The sequence below is a fragment of the Sturnus vulgaris genome, chromosome 29, assembly GCF_052056855.1.
Source record: "Sturnus vulgaris isolate bStuVul1 chromosome 29, bStuVul1.hap1, whole genome shotgun sequence".
NCBI lineage: Eukaryota > Metazoa > Chordata > Aves > Passeriformes > Sturnidae > Sturnus > Sturnus vulgaris.
In genome coordinates this window covers 5,284,828-5,302,551 of record NC_142271.1, presented here as the reverse complement: position 1 = coordinate 5,302,551, position 17,724 = coordinate 5,284,828, and the positions used below count along the sequence as shown (strand labels likewise).

At 47.3% G+C, this 17,724-nt stretch overlaps 2 protein-coding genes across 7 annotated transcripts; one reads left to right on the top strand and one right to left on the bottom strand.

Annotated features, from left to right (window-relative positions):
• Window positions 1–1,077: 1,077 nt before the first annotated feature.
• DYRK3 (dual specificity tyrosine phosphorylation regulated kinase 3) lies at window positions 1,078–8,208 on the bottom strand. 5 transcript variants are annotated; one of them, XM_014872651.2, is made up of 3 exons: window positions 8,051–8,208; window positions 7,306–7,421; window positions 1,078–3,604 (listed from the first exon to the last, which is right to left on the bottom strand). In XM_014872651.2, the coding sequence occupies exons 1-3, from the start codon at window positions 8,088–8,090 to the stop codon at window positions 2,039–2,041; spliced, it is 1,722 nt and encodes a 573-aa protein (XP_014728137.1). In that variant the 5' UTR covers window positions 8,091–8,208; the 3' UTR covers window positions 1,078–2,038. The 5 variants fall into 5 exon arrangements, with proteins under 5 accessions (XP_014728137.1, XP_088036450.1, XP_088036446.1 ...); XM_088180324.1 differs by having other exon boundaries at window positions 8,055–8,208; XM_088180320.1 differs by lacking the exon at window positions 8,051–8,208 and adding an exon at window positions 7,772–7,790.
• A 1,404-nt stretch (window positions 8,209–9,612) lies between these two features.
• On the top strand, window positions 9,613–17,562 carry EIF2D (eukaryotic translation initiation factor 2D). 2 transcript variants are annotated; one of them, XM_014872658.2, is made up of 15 exons: window positions 9,613–9,745; window positions 10,773–10,963; window positions 11,175–11,258; window positions 13,170–13,260; window positions 13,842–13,949; window positions 14,248–14,510; window positions 14,606–14,723; window positions 15,208–15,253; window positions 15,382–15,485; window positions 15,605–15,763; window positions 15,876–15,965; window positions 16,067–16,162; window positions 16,370–16,490; window positions 17,026–17,200; window positions 17,300–17,562. In XM_014872658.2, exons 1-15 carry the CDS (start codon window positions 9,690–9,692, stop codon window positions 17,368–17,370), a joined length of 1,773 nt encoding a protein of 590 aa, XP_014728144.2. In that variant the 5' UTR covers window positions 9,613–9,689; the 3' UTR covers window positions 17,371–17,562. The 2 variants fall into 2 exon arrangements, with proteins under 2 accessions (XP_014728144.2, XP_088036444.1); XM_088180318.1 differs by having other exon boundaries at window positions 17,278–17,562.
• Window positions 17,563–17,724: the final 162 nt, after the last annotated feature.

The following is a 17,724-nucleotide window of genomic DNA, read 5'->3' as shown; positions in this document are numbered from 1 at the left end:
TTCCTATCAAGTTACTGCTCCCAAAATGTTCCTTTCTCCTCTCCCACCTGGTGTATTTTATTAAAAAGAAATGTAAAGGGCAGAAAAGGAAGAAGATTTCTGGCTTCTGAAAATGTGCCAGATCTATTAGAGGTTCTACTGAAATTGATGGCATCTTCTGCCACTTCCCTCCAGAATCCACTTCCCTGGTTCTTCATTCAAATAAAACTTCACTCAGCCAAGCAAAATAAAAAATACCAGCCATGTGTTGTTGTAAGTGACCCATGACAGCCCATCCATGCTGCTTGCTGCACGGATAAGGGCCAGACTGTTATTTTAATATCATTTCTAAGCTCATTCAATTGACACTCGTGAAACAAAACAACTCAGAGAAGCTCCACACACGAGAACCTCGGTTTAAAATCCTTTGGAGCTCTGGCTGAGTCTTTTGGATGTTTTCTGCAGCCTCCACCCAGTGCTGTGATGACCCAGAGGGGCCCCATCTCCTCAGGGGAAGGGTCTCCTACTGAACATTTGCTCACCTTATCTTTAAAATCACCCTGGTGACTCCTTTCTTTGCATACTGAGAACCTCCTTCCTTTAGAATTCAAAACCTGCTGCAGAGAAAGTCATCACATTTAAAAATAAAATGCTCATAAAAGCTCTAAATTGCATTGAAAGTCCTGTTCAGGCACCTGGCAAGGGATCAGATGGTTCTGGAGATGGACTGGGGCCAGGAGGCTGCAAGAAGGAACAACCCCAACAAGCTGTGCTGTGGTTGTGACAGGTCACACCACCCTGGCATGTTCTGGGAAGATAAAGGAAGAGGAAATACAAGCTCATGGAGTTCAAGATGGAGAAAATGTAGGCACCCAAAGGCCTGAAGGAAGGCAATTAGACACAAAGCAGCTCTTCCCATAAAAGATTTCCATTTGGATCAGCCAGTTCTTGCACCTTATCAGTCTTTCCTGGTTATGTTTCCAGAGATTTTGTTGAGATTTCAGAGCACACTCCCAATTATTAATGTGTGTTTCCCCCCCACCCTCTCCTTCCAGTCACAGCCCTGGGCCTGAAAAAGTTCTACTTGTCTGACAGGGGTGGCAGTTTGCATTTTTATTAAAAGAGCTTCATGTAATTCAATGGAATTCACTCTACACAAAGAGATAATTTTTTGCAATTACCAGAATCTCAAACATGGATATAAACCAGCTCTTGAAGTTCAACATTTTTGTTTTAGAAACACAGGAAAAAACAAAGACACACATCTGGCAGAACTGATGATGGAAATCTGAGCTCCAAAGAAACAGATAATTCAATCATTACCTGAACAAATTGGTTTACACTTGTGATGGACCACGCCTGATCCCAAATTCCCCTACAAGCTTTCCATAGATTTTTAGGGGGAAATAGCAAATGTTACAGAAATTAGTAGTTTTATTTAGATATATCCTGTGTTTCATGGCATTTCTATGCTGCTTTGAAATTTTATAATCTATTTTCTTTTCCAACAACAAATTCCTTTGGTGTCTACATCCCATCACATTTTTTAAAATCCCAGGATAGATAAGGGAAAAGCAATGCAGAGAAATAAAATTCTTCAAACTTAAGCAATTTGCAAGTAATGCATTACATTAATGCATTTGTGCTTTTGACAAGAGATTTAAAAACTTTCCCCCAGAACAGAAAGAGTTTGGCTGGAGACAACTGAAAACAAGAGAGTTTAAATCAAGTTTCTTTCCTGCCTTAAGCAAAAGAACCTGTTGAACCATGATAAGAAATGGTTTGATTTCTAAACCAGCATTTTTAAACAGCTCATCAGCCAAACTGTCCCTGTACTCCCCAGCTGAGTGAACCCTCAGCAGTGGAATATGCACCAGGTGTGAGTGAAGCAACTGGATAAAATCAGCCCTTTCATGTGCACATTTTGGACTGATCTTCCAATATTCCAGAACGAGCCCCTGACAAAAAGTAAACCCAACCCTCTGCATTTGATTTCCTCCCTCAGCATGAACAGACAGTGAACACACACGGGGTGTATCCTGGGAGCCCACACTCCCCACTAGCTGACCAGTTTGGGGAGCACAGTACACAGGGGGATGTTGCCACTGGGCTCAGCAGCCAGACTGGCCCTCAGCTTGCTGGGGACTGCAGCCACAGGAGGCAACTTGTTAGCAATGCCCTGGAAGGAACCTGAATAGCTGGAAATCCGCCTGCCAGAGCTTTTCTCCAGGCTGGCTGCTTTGGGCACCCGTTTGCAGATCCAGGGGTGCCGCAGGGCCTGGCTGGGAATCATTCGTGCAGAAGGGTCCCAGCTGAGGCAGTCCTTCAGGAAACCAGTGAACAAGGGGTCATCACAGCCCTTCAGAGCTGTCACCCAGTCCTTGTTCCCCGGGGCACCCCGGAGCTTGCCCCGGCGCGTGCGGCTCCCGCTCAGGGTCACCTTCCCGTCGGGCTGGGTCAGCACCGTGCAGTACCGCGGCTGACCCTTGGAGTTGATGAAGTTCTTGGCTCGCTTGGATTGATCCAAAAGCTTCTGAGGTGGCATGCCAAGGAGTTCCATGATACAGGCCAGCTGGTCTGCCTCGTCCTCTCCAGGAAAAAGAGGGTAGCCAGTCAAAAGCTCCACCAGAATGCAGCCAAAACTCCACATGTCAATGGGCATCCCATAGCGGCTCCCCAGGATCACCTCTGGCGCCCGATAAAACCGGGACTGGATGTACGTGTAGACTCTTTGGTGCTCGAAACAGCTGGACCCAAAATCTATAACCTTGATTCCACTCCTCCCTTGTTGTTTTAGGAGGATATTTTCTGGCTTCAAGTCACAGTGGATGATTTTGTTTCTATAAAGGGCATCCAAACACTGCAGGATGGAGTGAGCGAACTTCCGAACCAGCTGGAGGCTGAAGCCCTGAAACTTATTCCTTTTAATCAGTTCATACAGGTTCATACTCAAGAGTTCAAAGGTCATGCAGATGTGGTTCCGAAAGGTGAAGCTCTCCAGCATGTGGATCACATTCATGCTGCCTGTTTTATCCTGCTTCTTCAGGTGCTCCAGGATCCTGATCTCCTCGGCAGCTTGGCGATGGAACCTCTTCTCATTGCGAACCATCTTTAAGGCCAGGTGTTGGTGGAGTTTGTGATCATAGACTTTAGCAACTTGTCCAAAACTGCCCTTGCCAATGATTTTGAGCACCTCATACCTGTAAGCCAGGTGGTCGTGGGGCACGTGGATGTAGCTGCCTTGGTCATCGTCGTAGCCGCTGTTGTTGGGGCCGCCGATCACCCCCTGCCTCTTTTTGGCAGACGGCCCCACAAAGTAAATCTCAGAGAAACTGAAGATCTCCTGCTGCTCATAAGCTGATAGCTGATGTTTGAACTGTCTGACAGCTTCCTCTGGAGCTTGAGAGATGGCTTTATGTGATTTCAAGGAGCTTCCACTGCCTCTAGCACCCAGGCTGTCTAGGGTTTTCTCTTTCGTCAGGGAAGGGAGGGATCTCTCTGGAGTGAGGCCTGCAGACTGAAGAGCACTGCTCCTTCTGTTGCCAGAGTCCTCAAACAACTGCTCCACTTTGACCTGATTTCCAGTCAGACAGTGATCCTTCATCATGAGTTTGTTGATAGAAACCTACAAGGGAAAAAGAAGTGTAGTTTATCTTCGAAAGCACAGATTAAAAATAAAGTCACTACCAACCGAAAATGGGTAACATGGATGAGTTTGGCATTTATTAGGAACAAATATAAAATGCTGGACTAAATTAGGTTACAAGCATAGTGATAGAAGTTATATACACAAAGAGAAAGCAACTCCCTGAAACAGCACTTGAGCTTTTAAATCCAGAAAGGGAAACCCTAGCCAGCCAAAGACTCCAACAAGCACAAAATACCTATCTCCAGTCTGCAAAGGGCCAGGGAACAGCTATGTTTAGCTTCAAACGTGGGTGCAGCAGCACAACCATCAACAGATGCAGCTTGCACCTGTCTGGAGCACGGAATGGAACGTGGATGTGCAGAGAAGATTGCACAGCCAGGCTGCCAAAGGAAGACAAAGCAACAGAAGCAGGTGACATATGGCTGGTGTGAGGCAGCTGCAGCAGGAGCAGAGGGAGGACAGGGCAAGGCAAGGTAAACCATCCTTTAAAGAAAATTAATTGTGGGGTTTTAATTTCAAGGGGAAAACATCATCATATCCACACCCCCCCTTTGAAATCATGGTGGAATTATAGAATATTCTGAGCTGGAAGGGATCCACAAAAATCATCAAGTCCAACTCCTAGCCCTGCACAGGACACCCCAAAATCCCTCCCAGTCCCTGAGAGCTTTGTTCTGGATCTCTGGCAGTCTTGGGGCCGTGCCCATGCCCTGGACAGCCTTTTCTGTGCCCCACTACCCTCTGGGGGAAGAATTTTTATCCACCCTAAACGTCCCTGACACAGCTCCAGCCATTCTCTTGGGTCCTGTCACTGTCACAGAGGGAAGAGAGAGCAGCACAACTCTCCTAACACGGACTCGAATAACCAGGAACAACTCCCACTCCAACTCGGCTGAGAGCAGTCTGCAAACACTCCCCCTTACCACCATGTGCTAAAATATTTACATCTAAAACAAACCCATACAAGGTGAGAAAAACACTGTGAAATTTTCCAGGCTTGTCAATTTTACTATTTAGTAAATGCTGAACACCCCGGAGGTCAGGTCCCCACTAGCACAGCAGTTATTCCTTTCCTGATTGCTGGCACTCCTTGCTGAGAGGCAGCACAGAGGTGTTGTCCCATCCCAGGCAGAACTGGAGAAGCCCTGACTGAAGCAGCAACATCTGTTTTCCATTTTGTCCTTTAATCTAAAAATAAAGATCTCAGACACATGCCAAACCGAATCCCTGAAAACCAAAATAACTACACAGGAATCAAACAAAAAAATATAAATAAACCTGCAGCCCCACAGCAATAAAACCGAATTCCTTTTTAGTTACATCCAGTCCAACATCTCAGCAGGGTCAGCAAATAAGGGAAGTGAATGTTCTCGCCAAAGCCAACTACACACAGCTCATAAAAGACTCTGTTTGTTGGTGCTGCCCTGAAATGTTAGGTCTTGCTCACACGCCCCAAAAAATGGGCATTTCCCTGCAGAAGTCAGTCCTTATCAACATGAAGGGATCCTAGCAAGCTCCACTCCTCCTATCAACCCCAAAATGCAGTGTACTGGGAGGGACACGCCTTGTCAAAGTCTGAAATAAAAACAACAGAGCCCAGCCCTGGTAACTCGGAATAAACGCCTTTTTCTTGGAGCCTGGCTGAACCTCCGAGATAAGAATGACATTTTTTCAGAGCTGGCTCAAAGACTCTTCAGTCCAGCAGACCCAAACAGAAAGTTTACAAATAAACAGAAGATATAAACACACAACTAGGGTCACACTTGTTTAAATATTCTCTACCCAGGAGCAGCAGCAGCTCTGCAGTGCTGCTGTTCATAGCAAACATTTTGTCCCTTTGAATCCCTAAATAAACCAGGAATTCATGATTCCATTTATCCTGGAACGATTTCTTAATGAAGGAATTATGGCTTTGGATTTCAAACCTGACTCAACGGTAGTAAGGTCTCAATTTTCATTCTTAGAGGACTCCCAAAATCAGTTGCCACATGATGGTGAGACACAAATATAGCTCCATCTTCCCTTGAACTCAGAAGAGCTGCACTCAAAGTCAGATGACTCCTGGGTAACACCAGCTTTCTATCAACAGCTGTCTTTTACAAATCCCAGGTTCCACAGGTTTTTGGTTTTATTGCTGAAGTGCAGGCAAGAAATGAGGTTGACAACACCAGTGGCACCCTGTTGAAAACTCTCCCTGACAAAACTTCATTTTCATTGACAAGGAAATAGTTATTAGACAAACTGGTTTGCAGGGATGTTCTGAACACTGAATTAAAACTGACAATGTATTCTCAAAGCAGAGACTTTGTTCTCTTGCAGGCTCACAAGAAGGAATGAGCAGCTGCAGTCACCAGGACTCCTCAATTCTCATGTAACATTACATCATAATAAAACATCTTGCAAGAAGAAAACTAAAAATCTAGGTTCTTTCTCATTAAAACAAAATCATTTTCAGCCTCAGCTTCTGCTTGTTTGATACCACTGAGGTTGGATTTTATTGATACATCACCATGCAAACTGGGCATGCTATAAATCCTTAATCTTGCTCTAAGAAGTTAACAGACTTTAGGGAAAAAACCACAGATGAAGACAAGTCAAACAAAATATTCATGGGTTTATATTTGTATTTCACTGGATAGTTCCACTCTACTGACTGGTATTCAGTTATGAACAAATGAAGTCACACTACAGCTTAAAACATTTCAGCTGAAATGCTTCCACACCCCTGCAAATAAAAAACTCCAACCCACTACTCTTCAAACCTTATTGCTCAAAAAAACTCCAAATTCCTTCTGCTCCACCTCAACATTTGCAAAAAGAGGAAAAAAACCCTAAATTTATGCCTCTGAGTTAGCATAGACTGAATTTGTTGCAACAAAATCCCACAAGGTGATGATTTTCAAATACATCTTACTCAAGGCAATGTCTATTTTCACTTTTTAGAGAGTGAGAGGTTTTTTTTTTTAAGCTTAAGCTCCTTCACTTCTGCCAGAACTCAACAAGAGCCAGAACACATTTAAAACCCATCATAAGGACAGATCAAAAGTACAAAAGTACAGCTGAACATGAGCACTACTGAACCAATTAAAGGGAAAAAAAAATTCTCCCAACTTCACATCTGCAGAGGGAACAGAGCTCTGATGAAAAAACCTGGCAACACCTTCAGTTCATAAGGAGGATTTTGGTAGCAAAAGAAGTGCCAGATAATGCCCAAGTTTTCAGAGCAGGAAGATACTTTTGTGAGATGTTTGGCAGCCACAGGGACTCACACTGCACCTTCTGCTGCTCCTACGTACTTACCCGTCGGAATTTTCATGAGGGAAACTAAAATGGAAACGTGCAGGAGAGGAGGCAGAGCCAAGCGTGTGTGGATTTACTTATCAGAGCACAAGGTGACACGGCAGAATGCTTCAACCCTTTGGAAAGTAATTTTTTTTAAATTAAAACACGAGCTGAGGGCAGTAAGATGGGATTCCTGAGGCTGCCAGCAAGTTCTGCAGTAAGCACAGCACATCATTTTTATGATCAGGAAAAAACAATAATGTTAAGAAGCCACTACAAAGCTGCAAAATCCCACTTTTAGAATTTATTCTCTGTAAAGAGCTATCAGATCCCCGGGTAGTTCTCACTCCCACACAGCACAATGTGAAGACACAGATGACTTTCAAAATACTCACATGAGGTCTTGAAAGGGAAGGAAGTCCTGAAGGGCTCCGTTCTTCATTTGTAGGCTCTGGGTATCTACAGTCATCTATCCTCATATAGGAGTCGTACAATCCATCTGCAATCCTGCCTGGAAAGGTCCCCCGCACAAACCAGTTATTCACAACAACTCACACTGACAGAGACAGAGCCAAAGGCTGAAATGCACCTCCCTTTAGCACATTTTAGTCTGTAAAATAATTGATCCACCTTCATTCATTAAATGATCTTTGGCATTTAACTGTATTTTCATGCCACAAGATCGTGACGCTTCTGGAGATTCTTAATTCGAGATACTTTTAATTTAGAGCTTTTCTTTTGTTAATCAACTTCTGCACTGCAAAAAAATGCATCCCTAAGAAACATTAACCACCATTCTCCCCGCTTCCCCTTAATCAGGATAATCCCAAACGAACAGAAAACGAGCAAACACTTAAATACTTGATAGCACTATCCTTTAAAGCACGTTATCCGTTAAAAACGAGATGTAAGAATTACAGCTGCAAAAACGTGGGGAAGGAAAAAAAAAAAAAAAAAAAAAAAAAGGCGGCGTCTTTCGCAGTCGGCCGCTCAAGAACTTAAAATCGCGACGCCTATCGCGACAGAACCGACGGACGGCTGGGACCACGCGGGGGGCTCCGACCCAAAGCGCATCCCCCCCCTTTCCCCCCAGCCCCGCGGGACCCCCGACCACCTCCACCGCCCCTTCCTCTTCCTCACCCGCTGCGAGGGGCCCGTCCGGCTTCCTGCCGAGCAGCATCGTGTCGGGGGGGCCCCGGCGCGGGCCCCATGCCCGGCGGGTGCCGCTGCCCAGCGCGGCCGCTCGGCCCCGGCCCGGCCCGGCCGTTGCCCCGGGAACGGCCCCCGCCCGCCGCCCGCCCGCCCGCGCCTGCGCAGCGCTGCCGGGGCGGGCTCGGCGCCGGGGCTGCGGAGCTGCGGGGCTCGCTTGGCTGCTCCCGTCAGCGAAACCCACCCCGAGGGACGGGATCACACCCGGGGCTCGCTTGGCTGCTCCCGTCAGCGAAACCCACCCCGAGGGACGGGATCGCTCCCGGGGCTCGCTTGGCTGCTCCCCTCGGCGAAACTCTCCCCTCGGCGAAACCCACCCCGAGGGACGGGATTGCCCCGCTGCTCCCCTCAGCTAATCCCACCCCGAGGGACGGGATCGCGCCCGGGGCTCGCTTGGCTGCTCCCCTCAGCGAAACCCGCCCCGAGGGACGGGATCGCCCCGCTGCTCCCCTCAGCTGAACCCGCCCCAAGGGACGGGATCGCCCCGCTGCTCCCCTCAGCTGAACCCGCCCTAAGGGACGGGATCGCCCCGCTGCTCCCCTCAGCTAAACCCGCCCTAAGGGACGGGATCACACCCGGGGTTATGGAGCTCCAGCGCTCGCTTCGCTGCTCCCCTCAGCCAAGCCCGTCCGTGGGAGCCCGGCACACCGCCCAGGGCTCGGCCTGGAGGAAAGGCGGCTCCTCGCACTGAGGTGTGGACGGAACGCTCTTGTAGTTGTGGAGAGGGGGATGGAGGCAAAACGCTGAGTGCTACATTTAGGGGGCTGTGGGACAGCACAGGTTCCCCGACACTGCCAGCCCCTCTACAGGAATTGATTTGGAGTAAAATGTCCAGGGCAGCGTTCAGCTCTCCACGAGCAGCCACGGATTTCACCTGGCTTACGGGGAGTTACAGAGCTGGAGGCATTGGTGGCGTTTGGGAACATGAGGGCTCTCTAATGGGATGTAGGAAGTGTATTTATTCCCATCATGAAATTAATAAAGTAAAAATCGAGTGGTGCCTGTGTCTTTCCTGGGAAGGCTGCAATTACTACAATACTCCTGTAGTACTCCTGCCCATTCCACACGCCTCAACCTCCAGCTAGAAATCGATCAGGGAACACTCAAGCAAATGTATAAATCACAGCAAGAACACCCAGCTGCCAGGGCAGCAGAAAACAGTCCAGAAGTTTAAACACAAAAGAAACGCCACATTTCTGAGAACCCCTCGTGTGGAGGAGCCCGGGGGGTGCTGTGGGGGAGACCGGGATCCCCTTAAGGAGCCGGAGCGGGGGGACCGGGACCCCTCAAGGAGCCGGGTCGGAGTCTCCAACCCGGGCGAGGGGGACCAGGAGCCCTTTAAGGAGCCGGGGCAGGGGGTCCCCAATGCGGGCGAAGGGGACCGGGACCCCCCCAAGGAGCCGGGGCGGGGGTCCCCAGTGCGGGCGAGGGGGAGCGGGAGCCCTGAGGACGGCGGGCCGGGGGTCGCGGGGGCTCGGCGCGGCCGGGCGCCGTTTCCAGCCGGACGCTTTATGGGCGCGGACGGCGCCATGGCGGCCGCCGCGGGCTGAGGGGAAGGAGCGGGCCCGCCATGTTCGCCAGGGCGTTCCGCGTGAGGGCCAACACCAACATCAAAGGCTCGGACCGGTGAGTGCCGCGCCGGGACCCCGCAGGGATCCCCGCCGGGCCGGGGGGGACGCGCGGGGCTCGGCCCCGAGGTCGCGGTCGCGGGCGGCGATGCCCCCTCGAGCGGCTGCTTTCACCCCCTGCCTATGATCCCCTCCCGGCCTGAGCACGGAATGTGCGTTTCGCTGGAAGGTGGTGCCGTAATTAAGCCAGGTTTAATTGAAATGTTATGCCGAGGCCTGGATGAGCCTCCTGTGCTTATTTATAGCAGCGTTCAGTGCCTAATGGGGTTGTAAGTGAGCTGAAGAGGGGTTTTAGATAAGGACAGGGAGTGACAGGACATGGGGGAATGGCTTTAAACTGGAGGAGAGTAGGTTTATATTGGATATTAGGAAGAAATTGTTCCCTGTGAGGGTGGGGAGGCGCTGGTACAGGGTGCCCAGAGCAGCTGTGGCTGCTCTACCCTGGCAGTGTCCAAGGCTAGGTTGGAGCAACCTGGGATAGTGGAAGGTGTCCCTGCCATGGTAGGGGTGGGACTGGATGGGATTTAAAGTTCTTTTTAACCCGAACCATCTGTAATTCTCTAATTCTTTATATTCCTGAGCAGCGATGCTGGGCTGACCTCCTGATTGTTCAGGTTCACTGGACACTGCTGTGAATGACCAGAACTCCCCTGTGCTGGTCACTGAGGCTTAAACTTCAATTAAAACTGGGGGACAGGGAAATCTGGCTGTCCCCTGCTCCAGCTGTGGGTGACAGGCTGGGCAGAGCCAGGGTGGCACTCCCAGGTTGAAATCACAGCACAAAACAGAGGCAGGGGCAGCAAACAGAAGCTGAAAGCAGATGTTTAAGGAAGATAGGAGCAGGGCAAGTATATTCAGCCTTTTCCTGGTATTCTCACATCATTTGTAAACCCAGGCACAAATGCTTCAAATTATCTCCTGTGAAAAGGTGGGAATTTCAGGAACAGCCAACAAAACAGTAACAGCAGATGTGGGAATTAGTTTGAGGGAAGGCCCAAAGAGCTTTGTTTTTTTTATCATTGCAGGAGGAAGCTACGAAGTGAGGTGGCAGCAGCTTTTCCCGGCCTGAGCACTGAACAACTGGCTGAGTTGGTTCCAAACAAGGAGGAGCTCAATGTCATCAAAATCCACTCTCACAAAGGGGAGGCCATCACTGTTTACATGAACCACAGGAACCCAATACTGTTTGAAGTTGAGAAAGTTCTGTATCCAACAGGTAGGGGGAAGGGGCTGGGGAAATCCTCCCTCTTTGCTTACCTTCCCAATTAATTATTGTGGCATTGTTTTGATTTCACAATTCTTTATTATCCAGTTAAGTTTAATCTCCATGATTATCCAAAGAGAGTTTAGTCTTAAAGATGAAAAGAAACATCAGCTAGAAATGTTCTTAATGATGCATTTTTAAATTTACTTCTGTTTTGGGACAGTGTACACTCTGTGGATCTACCCAGACCTTCTCCCTGCCTTTACAACATGGCCCCCAGTGCTACAGAAACTTGCAGGAGGAGCAGGTAAGAACTTTTTCCCTTTGCACTGCAAAAAGGAGTTGCCTTCAGAGCTTTTCAGGTGTTTTTCTTCACAGTGGCAAAAATGTACATGAAACAAGCAGAAGGAATGAGTACTCAAAATTAATTTGTGGTGATGTCCTAAGAAGGAAATAAATCAGCTGTAAAAAGAGTTTGTGAATGAAAGAAGGTCGGTGAAGCTGTTTAAATGCTCCATGTGGGAGGATGAGATTTGGAAATCCCTTCTCAGGGTGATGAGCAGCCCTGAACTGGGACACAGAACTGCTCATGACATTGCTCTGTCCCTTGTGAAAGTTCCTTTGCTGCCACCCTCTCTCCTGTCAGTGCCCAGGTGAACAAGCTCATCCTGTGGATAAAAAGGGAATTTATTTTGGAAGCTACAGTGCAATCACTGTCTGCCAAACTGTGGATTGTGCAGGTGAGGTTGGAGTTGAATTCCCGGGTTACTGGCTCTACCACCTCATTATGGATCAAGACTAACAGGAAAGGAGTCTGATTTCTGGAACCTGCTTTGGATGCAGCTCAGACTCAGGAGAATCAGCTCATTATAAACTTTAAATTGCTGAACTGCTCAAGCAGAAAAAGATTAAATTGCAGCCTTGGTCTCTACCTGGAAGTGCTCACGTAGGAAGGGATGTCTTTTTCCATGACACAGGTGTAAAGTGGAACTTCGGTCTCCCTGCTTTGTTTGCTTTTGGGGAAAATAAAATGCTCGAGTGTGTAGCTGTGATAGACATCAGCCTCACTGCTGACTGGAAATGACCCAGTTTCTGGGGAAAAAGACTTGCTAATGGGGAAGGACATTGATGAAAGAGGCCTGTGGGTCATTCATCACCCCTGGCAACCAGGCTACCTCTGTGCAGGATCCAAAGATAAGGAGCTGGCCAGGAGACAATGGCTACAAAGGCAGTGAGAGAGGCAGAGTCACTTCTCAGAAGGGAAAGGCACGAGGCTCTCCAGTGCTGAAGACTGGAGCACTGGAGGAGATCCAGTTCCTGAAATATGGGATATCTCTTCCATGATTCAAATACCTGCTGTCTGCCCTGGTAATTTATGTAATTTAATGCTCACATTAAGGCCTTGATGGGATTTCTGTCCCCAGCCATGTGGAGCTCTGGTGGCAGCTGCAGAGTTCATTCTAGACTTGATAAAAACAGTTGTGACAATGAATAGGGGGAAGAATCTTGCCTTCTTCAGCCTCCAGATTAAAACAGAAAAATGTGAGTTAGATCTGCACAAGCAAGCCATGGAGCAGCTCAGTCCAGGAGGCTGCAGAGAGCTGTGAGGGACAGCAGTGCAGTTCCCATCATTTGGGGATGACCTCGTGCCACACCTGCAGCATGGAAAACTGTGCTTTCTCACATGCCAGGCTGCTCATCCCAGGTGTGGGGAGCAGAAGGAAGCAGGGGTGTAGTTTCTGTCCAAAATAACAAGGAGGCAGCTCCCTGAGCATTCCCAGCTGGCTGCAGCTGATGTGGCACATTCGGGAGGGGTGGAGCAGCAGTGGCAGCTTTGAGACCATTCTCATTCTCTCTCCAGGGAAAAAGCTGCTGGGATAACCTTCCCTTGGGAAGGGGGAGAGTAAATGAATAATTGCTGATATTTCTCCTTGTTCCTTTCCCTTCCCATGCCATGAATGAGGAGGGATGCTGGGAGCGTTAAAAACATCCCTCAGGTCTGACAGGGCTGAGCAAGCTTCACTGCTCTGCAGTTTTTTGGGATGGATCCCGCACTCCACGGGGGAAAAGCGCTGCCTTAGGAGGAGAAATCGAGCCTCCTGTTGTCCCTGGCGTGTGCTCAGCTCGTGCTTTTGCTGAGTAACGGGAGGGAGGGGGGCGGAGGAGGCGGTGCCTGAGCGTTTCATTGAGAACTGGATGCGCTTCATTCTTCCCGCAGACCTGATGCTGCCAGGAGTTGTGGTGCCACCTTCTGGCCTCCCTCAAGTGCAACGGGGCACGCTCTGTGCTGTCACCTTGCTGGGAAACAGGTAAGGGGATTCTCCAACCCAAAATGTGTCCAGCAACTAAAAATCAAGTAAAGGGTTTTGAGGAAATCAAAGCAGAGGTGTTGGCGTGCATTTGATGCACTGGGAACCTCAGCAGTGGAAAACACAGCAGGAAAAAAAAATCTTCATTTTCTGGGTTAGGATATCTTTGAGCTGAGGTGGGAAGCTTTGTAAATTGGTTCTTTTGGACTGATTTGGACCAATGTTTTTAACAAAAGATTGTATTCTGCACAATTTTCTTTGTGTCTATGTGGAAATTCTCAGTGAGAGAGTGCTAAAGCCATTGTTTTCTCTCTCTGCTGGTCTCTTCTGGCAGTGCATGTGCTTCTGGTAATTTATTAAAAGCAAGAATGTGTCACTGCACAGCCTTCACTTCATCAAGGCTGCACTTACCCTCGGGATTCTTTGGGAAACTTCACATACCAGAAAGATAACCAGAAGATATGTAGATGCCTGAAAAAAACCCAATTTGTAAAGAACAAGAACGTTATAAAATAAATTCAATCTAACAATAGCACAGCATGTTTGTGTTGTCCTGCTCCAACATTCCTTTCTTTTCCCAGAGCTCCTGTGGCAGTTGGAGTTGCCACCATGTCCACAGAGGAGATGCTGGCTGCTGGAATGAAGGGGAAGGGCTTTGCTGTGCTGCACACTCACCTGGATCACCTCTGGTGGGTAACTGCCAGGTTTTGGGGAAAATGTGCAACAGGTCTCATGTGTTTATGAAATCCAAATCTGTGCCCCACTAAGACTGATCTGTCAGGCCAGCTTACTGAATTATTTGGGTACAGGACCTTGACTTAGAATTTATGGAGGAAGATGAGTTCAAAGTAAATATTACAGTTCAGATATTGCAGAAAAAGACGTGTGCAGGTGCCAGTGCCTTTATTCAGGGTGACATCTGTTCACTGTCCTGTGGTTCAAAGCAGCAAAAGGAAAGCTGTGTTCTGCTTTTTCTTCCTTTTATAGGGAATATGGTGACAAATCTTCTCCTCCTACCTTAGCTCCCTTGGTAACGGATTGTGCTGCAAAGGAGAGGGCTGGAGACGAGGAGGAGCTGCAGGGGAAGGAGCCAGAGCAGCACCTGGACATCAGGGATTTGAGCCTGAAGGACAGAGACACTTGTGCAGAACTGGGGAAAGAGGAGCTCCCTGAGAACAGAGCTGCAGAACCAGCTGAGGATGGCAGCACAGAGGAGCAGCACGAGGCTGAGGACAGCAGGACCCCACAAGGTATTTTGGGATCCCAGTGAAACCAAACCATGCCCCTTTGATTAGCTGAACCCACAGACAACTCACTGCCTACCTGTCCTGTTCTCTCCCTGCAGAGCAAATGGATGCATTGTTTAATCAGTGCTTTTTCCATGCCTTAAAATGCAAAGTAAAGAAGTCAGATCTCCCTCTGCTCACCAGCACATTTCTAGGCAGCCACATGGTCTCCTGCTGGTACGTGGGAAGGACATGGAATTGGGATTTGCATGCTGGGATTTGGTCTTTAAAACGTGGAGATTGTGTGTGATATTTAGGAAGAAGGTTTTGAGTAAAAAATGAAATCCACTTTTTATCTAAAGTTACACTCTGCCATCAAGTACTTTGATCAAATACAATCCTTATATTAAATATATAAATATCCTTATATTAAATACTTGGATGTAAGGATTGTCCAGACCTGGATTTGCACTTTGGAGCCAATTTGACTTGGCTGACATTGTTTTCACCATGGTTTAATCACCTCAGTGGCTGCTTGCCTGCCCACAAGAACATCAGCACTAATTTCACTCATCACATTCTCTTTATCAGCTTTGGAGTAATTTTTTCTCTGTATGATTTGTATTCCCACTGTTAAGAAACTTCTAGCATAAGTAGCAAGATTTAAGAAGAAATGAGGGGTGACTTATAACTAAAGAACTTTTAAAAAATCCATTTATAGCCCTGCTGGAAAACAACTGGACATAAAGAAATCAAGCTATAAGAAGGTGAGATTTTTCTGTTAGTTTGTGTAGTTTTGTTTGAATTAATTTTAATAAGAAACAGAAGAAGAAAGAAAGTTTAAAACACGAGCAGGAGTTTAAAATGCTTGACTCCACATTTCTGCTTCCTTCAGTTCTCTAAATTCCTGCAATGCATGCAGCACCAGAGGATCTTACAGGTGAAGGAGCTGAGCAAAGGTGTGGAGAGCATCGTGGACGTGGACTGGAAACACCCAGAGTATGTAGAATATCCCAGTCTTTAAAAGAGCTGGGGGTCCCTGAAAGAAGGGAGTACAATCTGCTGCTTCCAGCTCTCTTTCCATCCCTTTTACTCACACCAAACAATTCTTGTGGCAGCATTAAAGCATTTGCAGTGCCTGAAGGATTTTCCTCAGCCTCTGCTGCCCAAGACAGCAAAAGTGAAGACAGAGAACAAGTGTACCATGCTCCTGAAATCATTCCACTCTACGGGGTCTCCACAAAAATGATCCCACTCTTTCAGGAATCTGGACACAGGTAAGCACAAAAAAAAAAAAATGAAGAGCAACAAAGCTGCAGTTGCTGTTTCTCTCTTAGTGCCAGAACCCAACACCCAAATACTTGAGTTAAAAATTCTCTTTGTCTTCAGAAAAGGCAGCGTCCTCTCAAGCAGTGAGGTGAGAAACATCATCATTAATTATGTGAAGAGTAACGAGTTGGTTGATGAAACAAACAAAAAGTGAGTACAAGTGGAAGTTTCCCTCCCCTGCTTCCACAGGAGAGGCTGAAATTAGAGATAAAAAAGTGACCTGGTTTTCTCCTTGTGTTTTTGTTTTGTAGCTTTGTAAAGGTGAATGCCATTCTGTGTGACTGCCTGTTGGATAAATCAGAGCAGGATGAGATCTCACACCTTAAATGGGATGAACTCTTGAGCAGGTGATTGTTCTCTCAATATCCCTTCCCAGAACTGCACAGATTTATTGCCTGCAACTCCAACCCCGTGGTGAGAGCTGCCTGACTTGTAATTTCCTGGAGATAAATGGGAACAAGATGAGATGTCACACCTTAAATGGGACACTCTGTGAGCAGGTGCTTGTTCTCAATATCCCTCCCCAGAATGACACAGATTTTTGCATTGTCCAGGTGCCTGGAACGACTGCAGCCCTTTCACCAGGTGACATTTTCTGGACAAGAACCCGTGGTGAGGAAAGGAAACATCGAGCCCATCGACATCAGCATAGCACAGAGATCATCAAACAAGAAGGTGAAAAAAGACAATTACAAGAGGGGGGTTGAACAGATGAGATCCCAGATCCTGAGGGCAGCTTTGGCATCATCATTAAACCCTCTGCAGTGACATTTCCAATCCTTATTAACCCTTTAGTAGTTATGTTTCCAATCCTTATAACCCTTCAGTAGTTATGTTGCCAATCATTATTAACCAAAAGTGATGTTTCCAATCATTATTAGTCATAGTAGTGATGTGTCCAATCATTATTAGCTCTCAGCAGTGACATTTCCAATCTTTATTAACCCCTTCCCAGTGCTGTTGCCAATCATTATTAACCCTTCAGTAGTTATGTTTCTAATAATTATTAACCCCTCAGCTGTGATGTCTCCAGTCCTTACTAAAGCCTCAGCAGTAATGTTTCCAATCATTATTAAGCCCTTAGCAGTGATGTTGCCAATCATTATTAATCCTGCAGTGATGTTTCCAATCATTATTAACCCTTAGCAGGGATGTTTCCAATCATTATTAATCCAGCAGGGATGTTTCCAATCATTATTAAACTCCACAGGTGACAATTATCAAGAACCTTGAGCTGTATGGTCTGGACCCACAGTGTGTGGCCAATACCCTCCAACAGAAGGTCCAAGCCAGTGCCACCATCAGCCCAGCACCAGGAGCAAAGGACAGAGTCCAGGTCCAGATCCAAGGCAACCAAATCCATCATCTGGCCAAGATGCTGCTCGGTAAGAAGATTCTGCAGCTGGGCTGATTGCAGCAAAACTGTGCTTTTAATTCTTATTTAACTCTTCCTTATGTGAAGTGAGCTCTTGGTTGTGTTGCAGAAGAATATCAGCTACCTCGGAAATACATCCAGGGCCTGGAGAAGGCTCCAAAGCTCGGCCGCAGGAAATAGGAGACAAAGCTGCTGCAGGGATTGCTCAGCTCTCAGTGTCTGTACAAATGTTTGCTGCCAGCAAATCAAGGATCATGTACAGGCCCTGCTCATTCCACAATGAGTCCTGGATGTTTACAAGGTCTGCAATTCACCCAGATAATAATATTGCTCCAGGTGTTCATTTTTCATAAAAATAAAAAGCTGAATAAACCCCTTGGCACTATCCTTCTGTGATTTTTCTTCTGGAAATTCATACTGAAGCACTGGATGCTACAGTGGCTTTTGGGTAGTTTAACATTTCTTGCTTTGCATCTTTGATCAAGGATGTGGAATAAACCTCCAGTGAAATATGAGAAAAATACACTCCAGTGT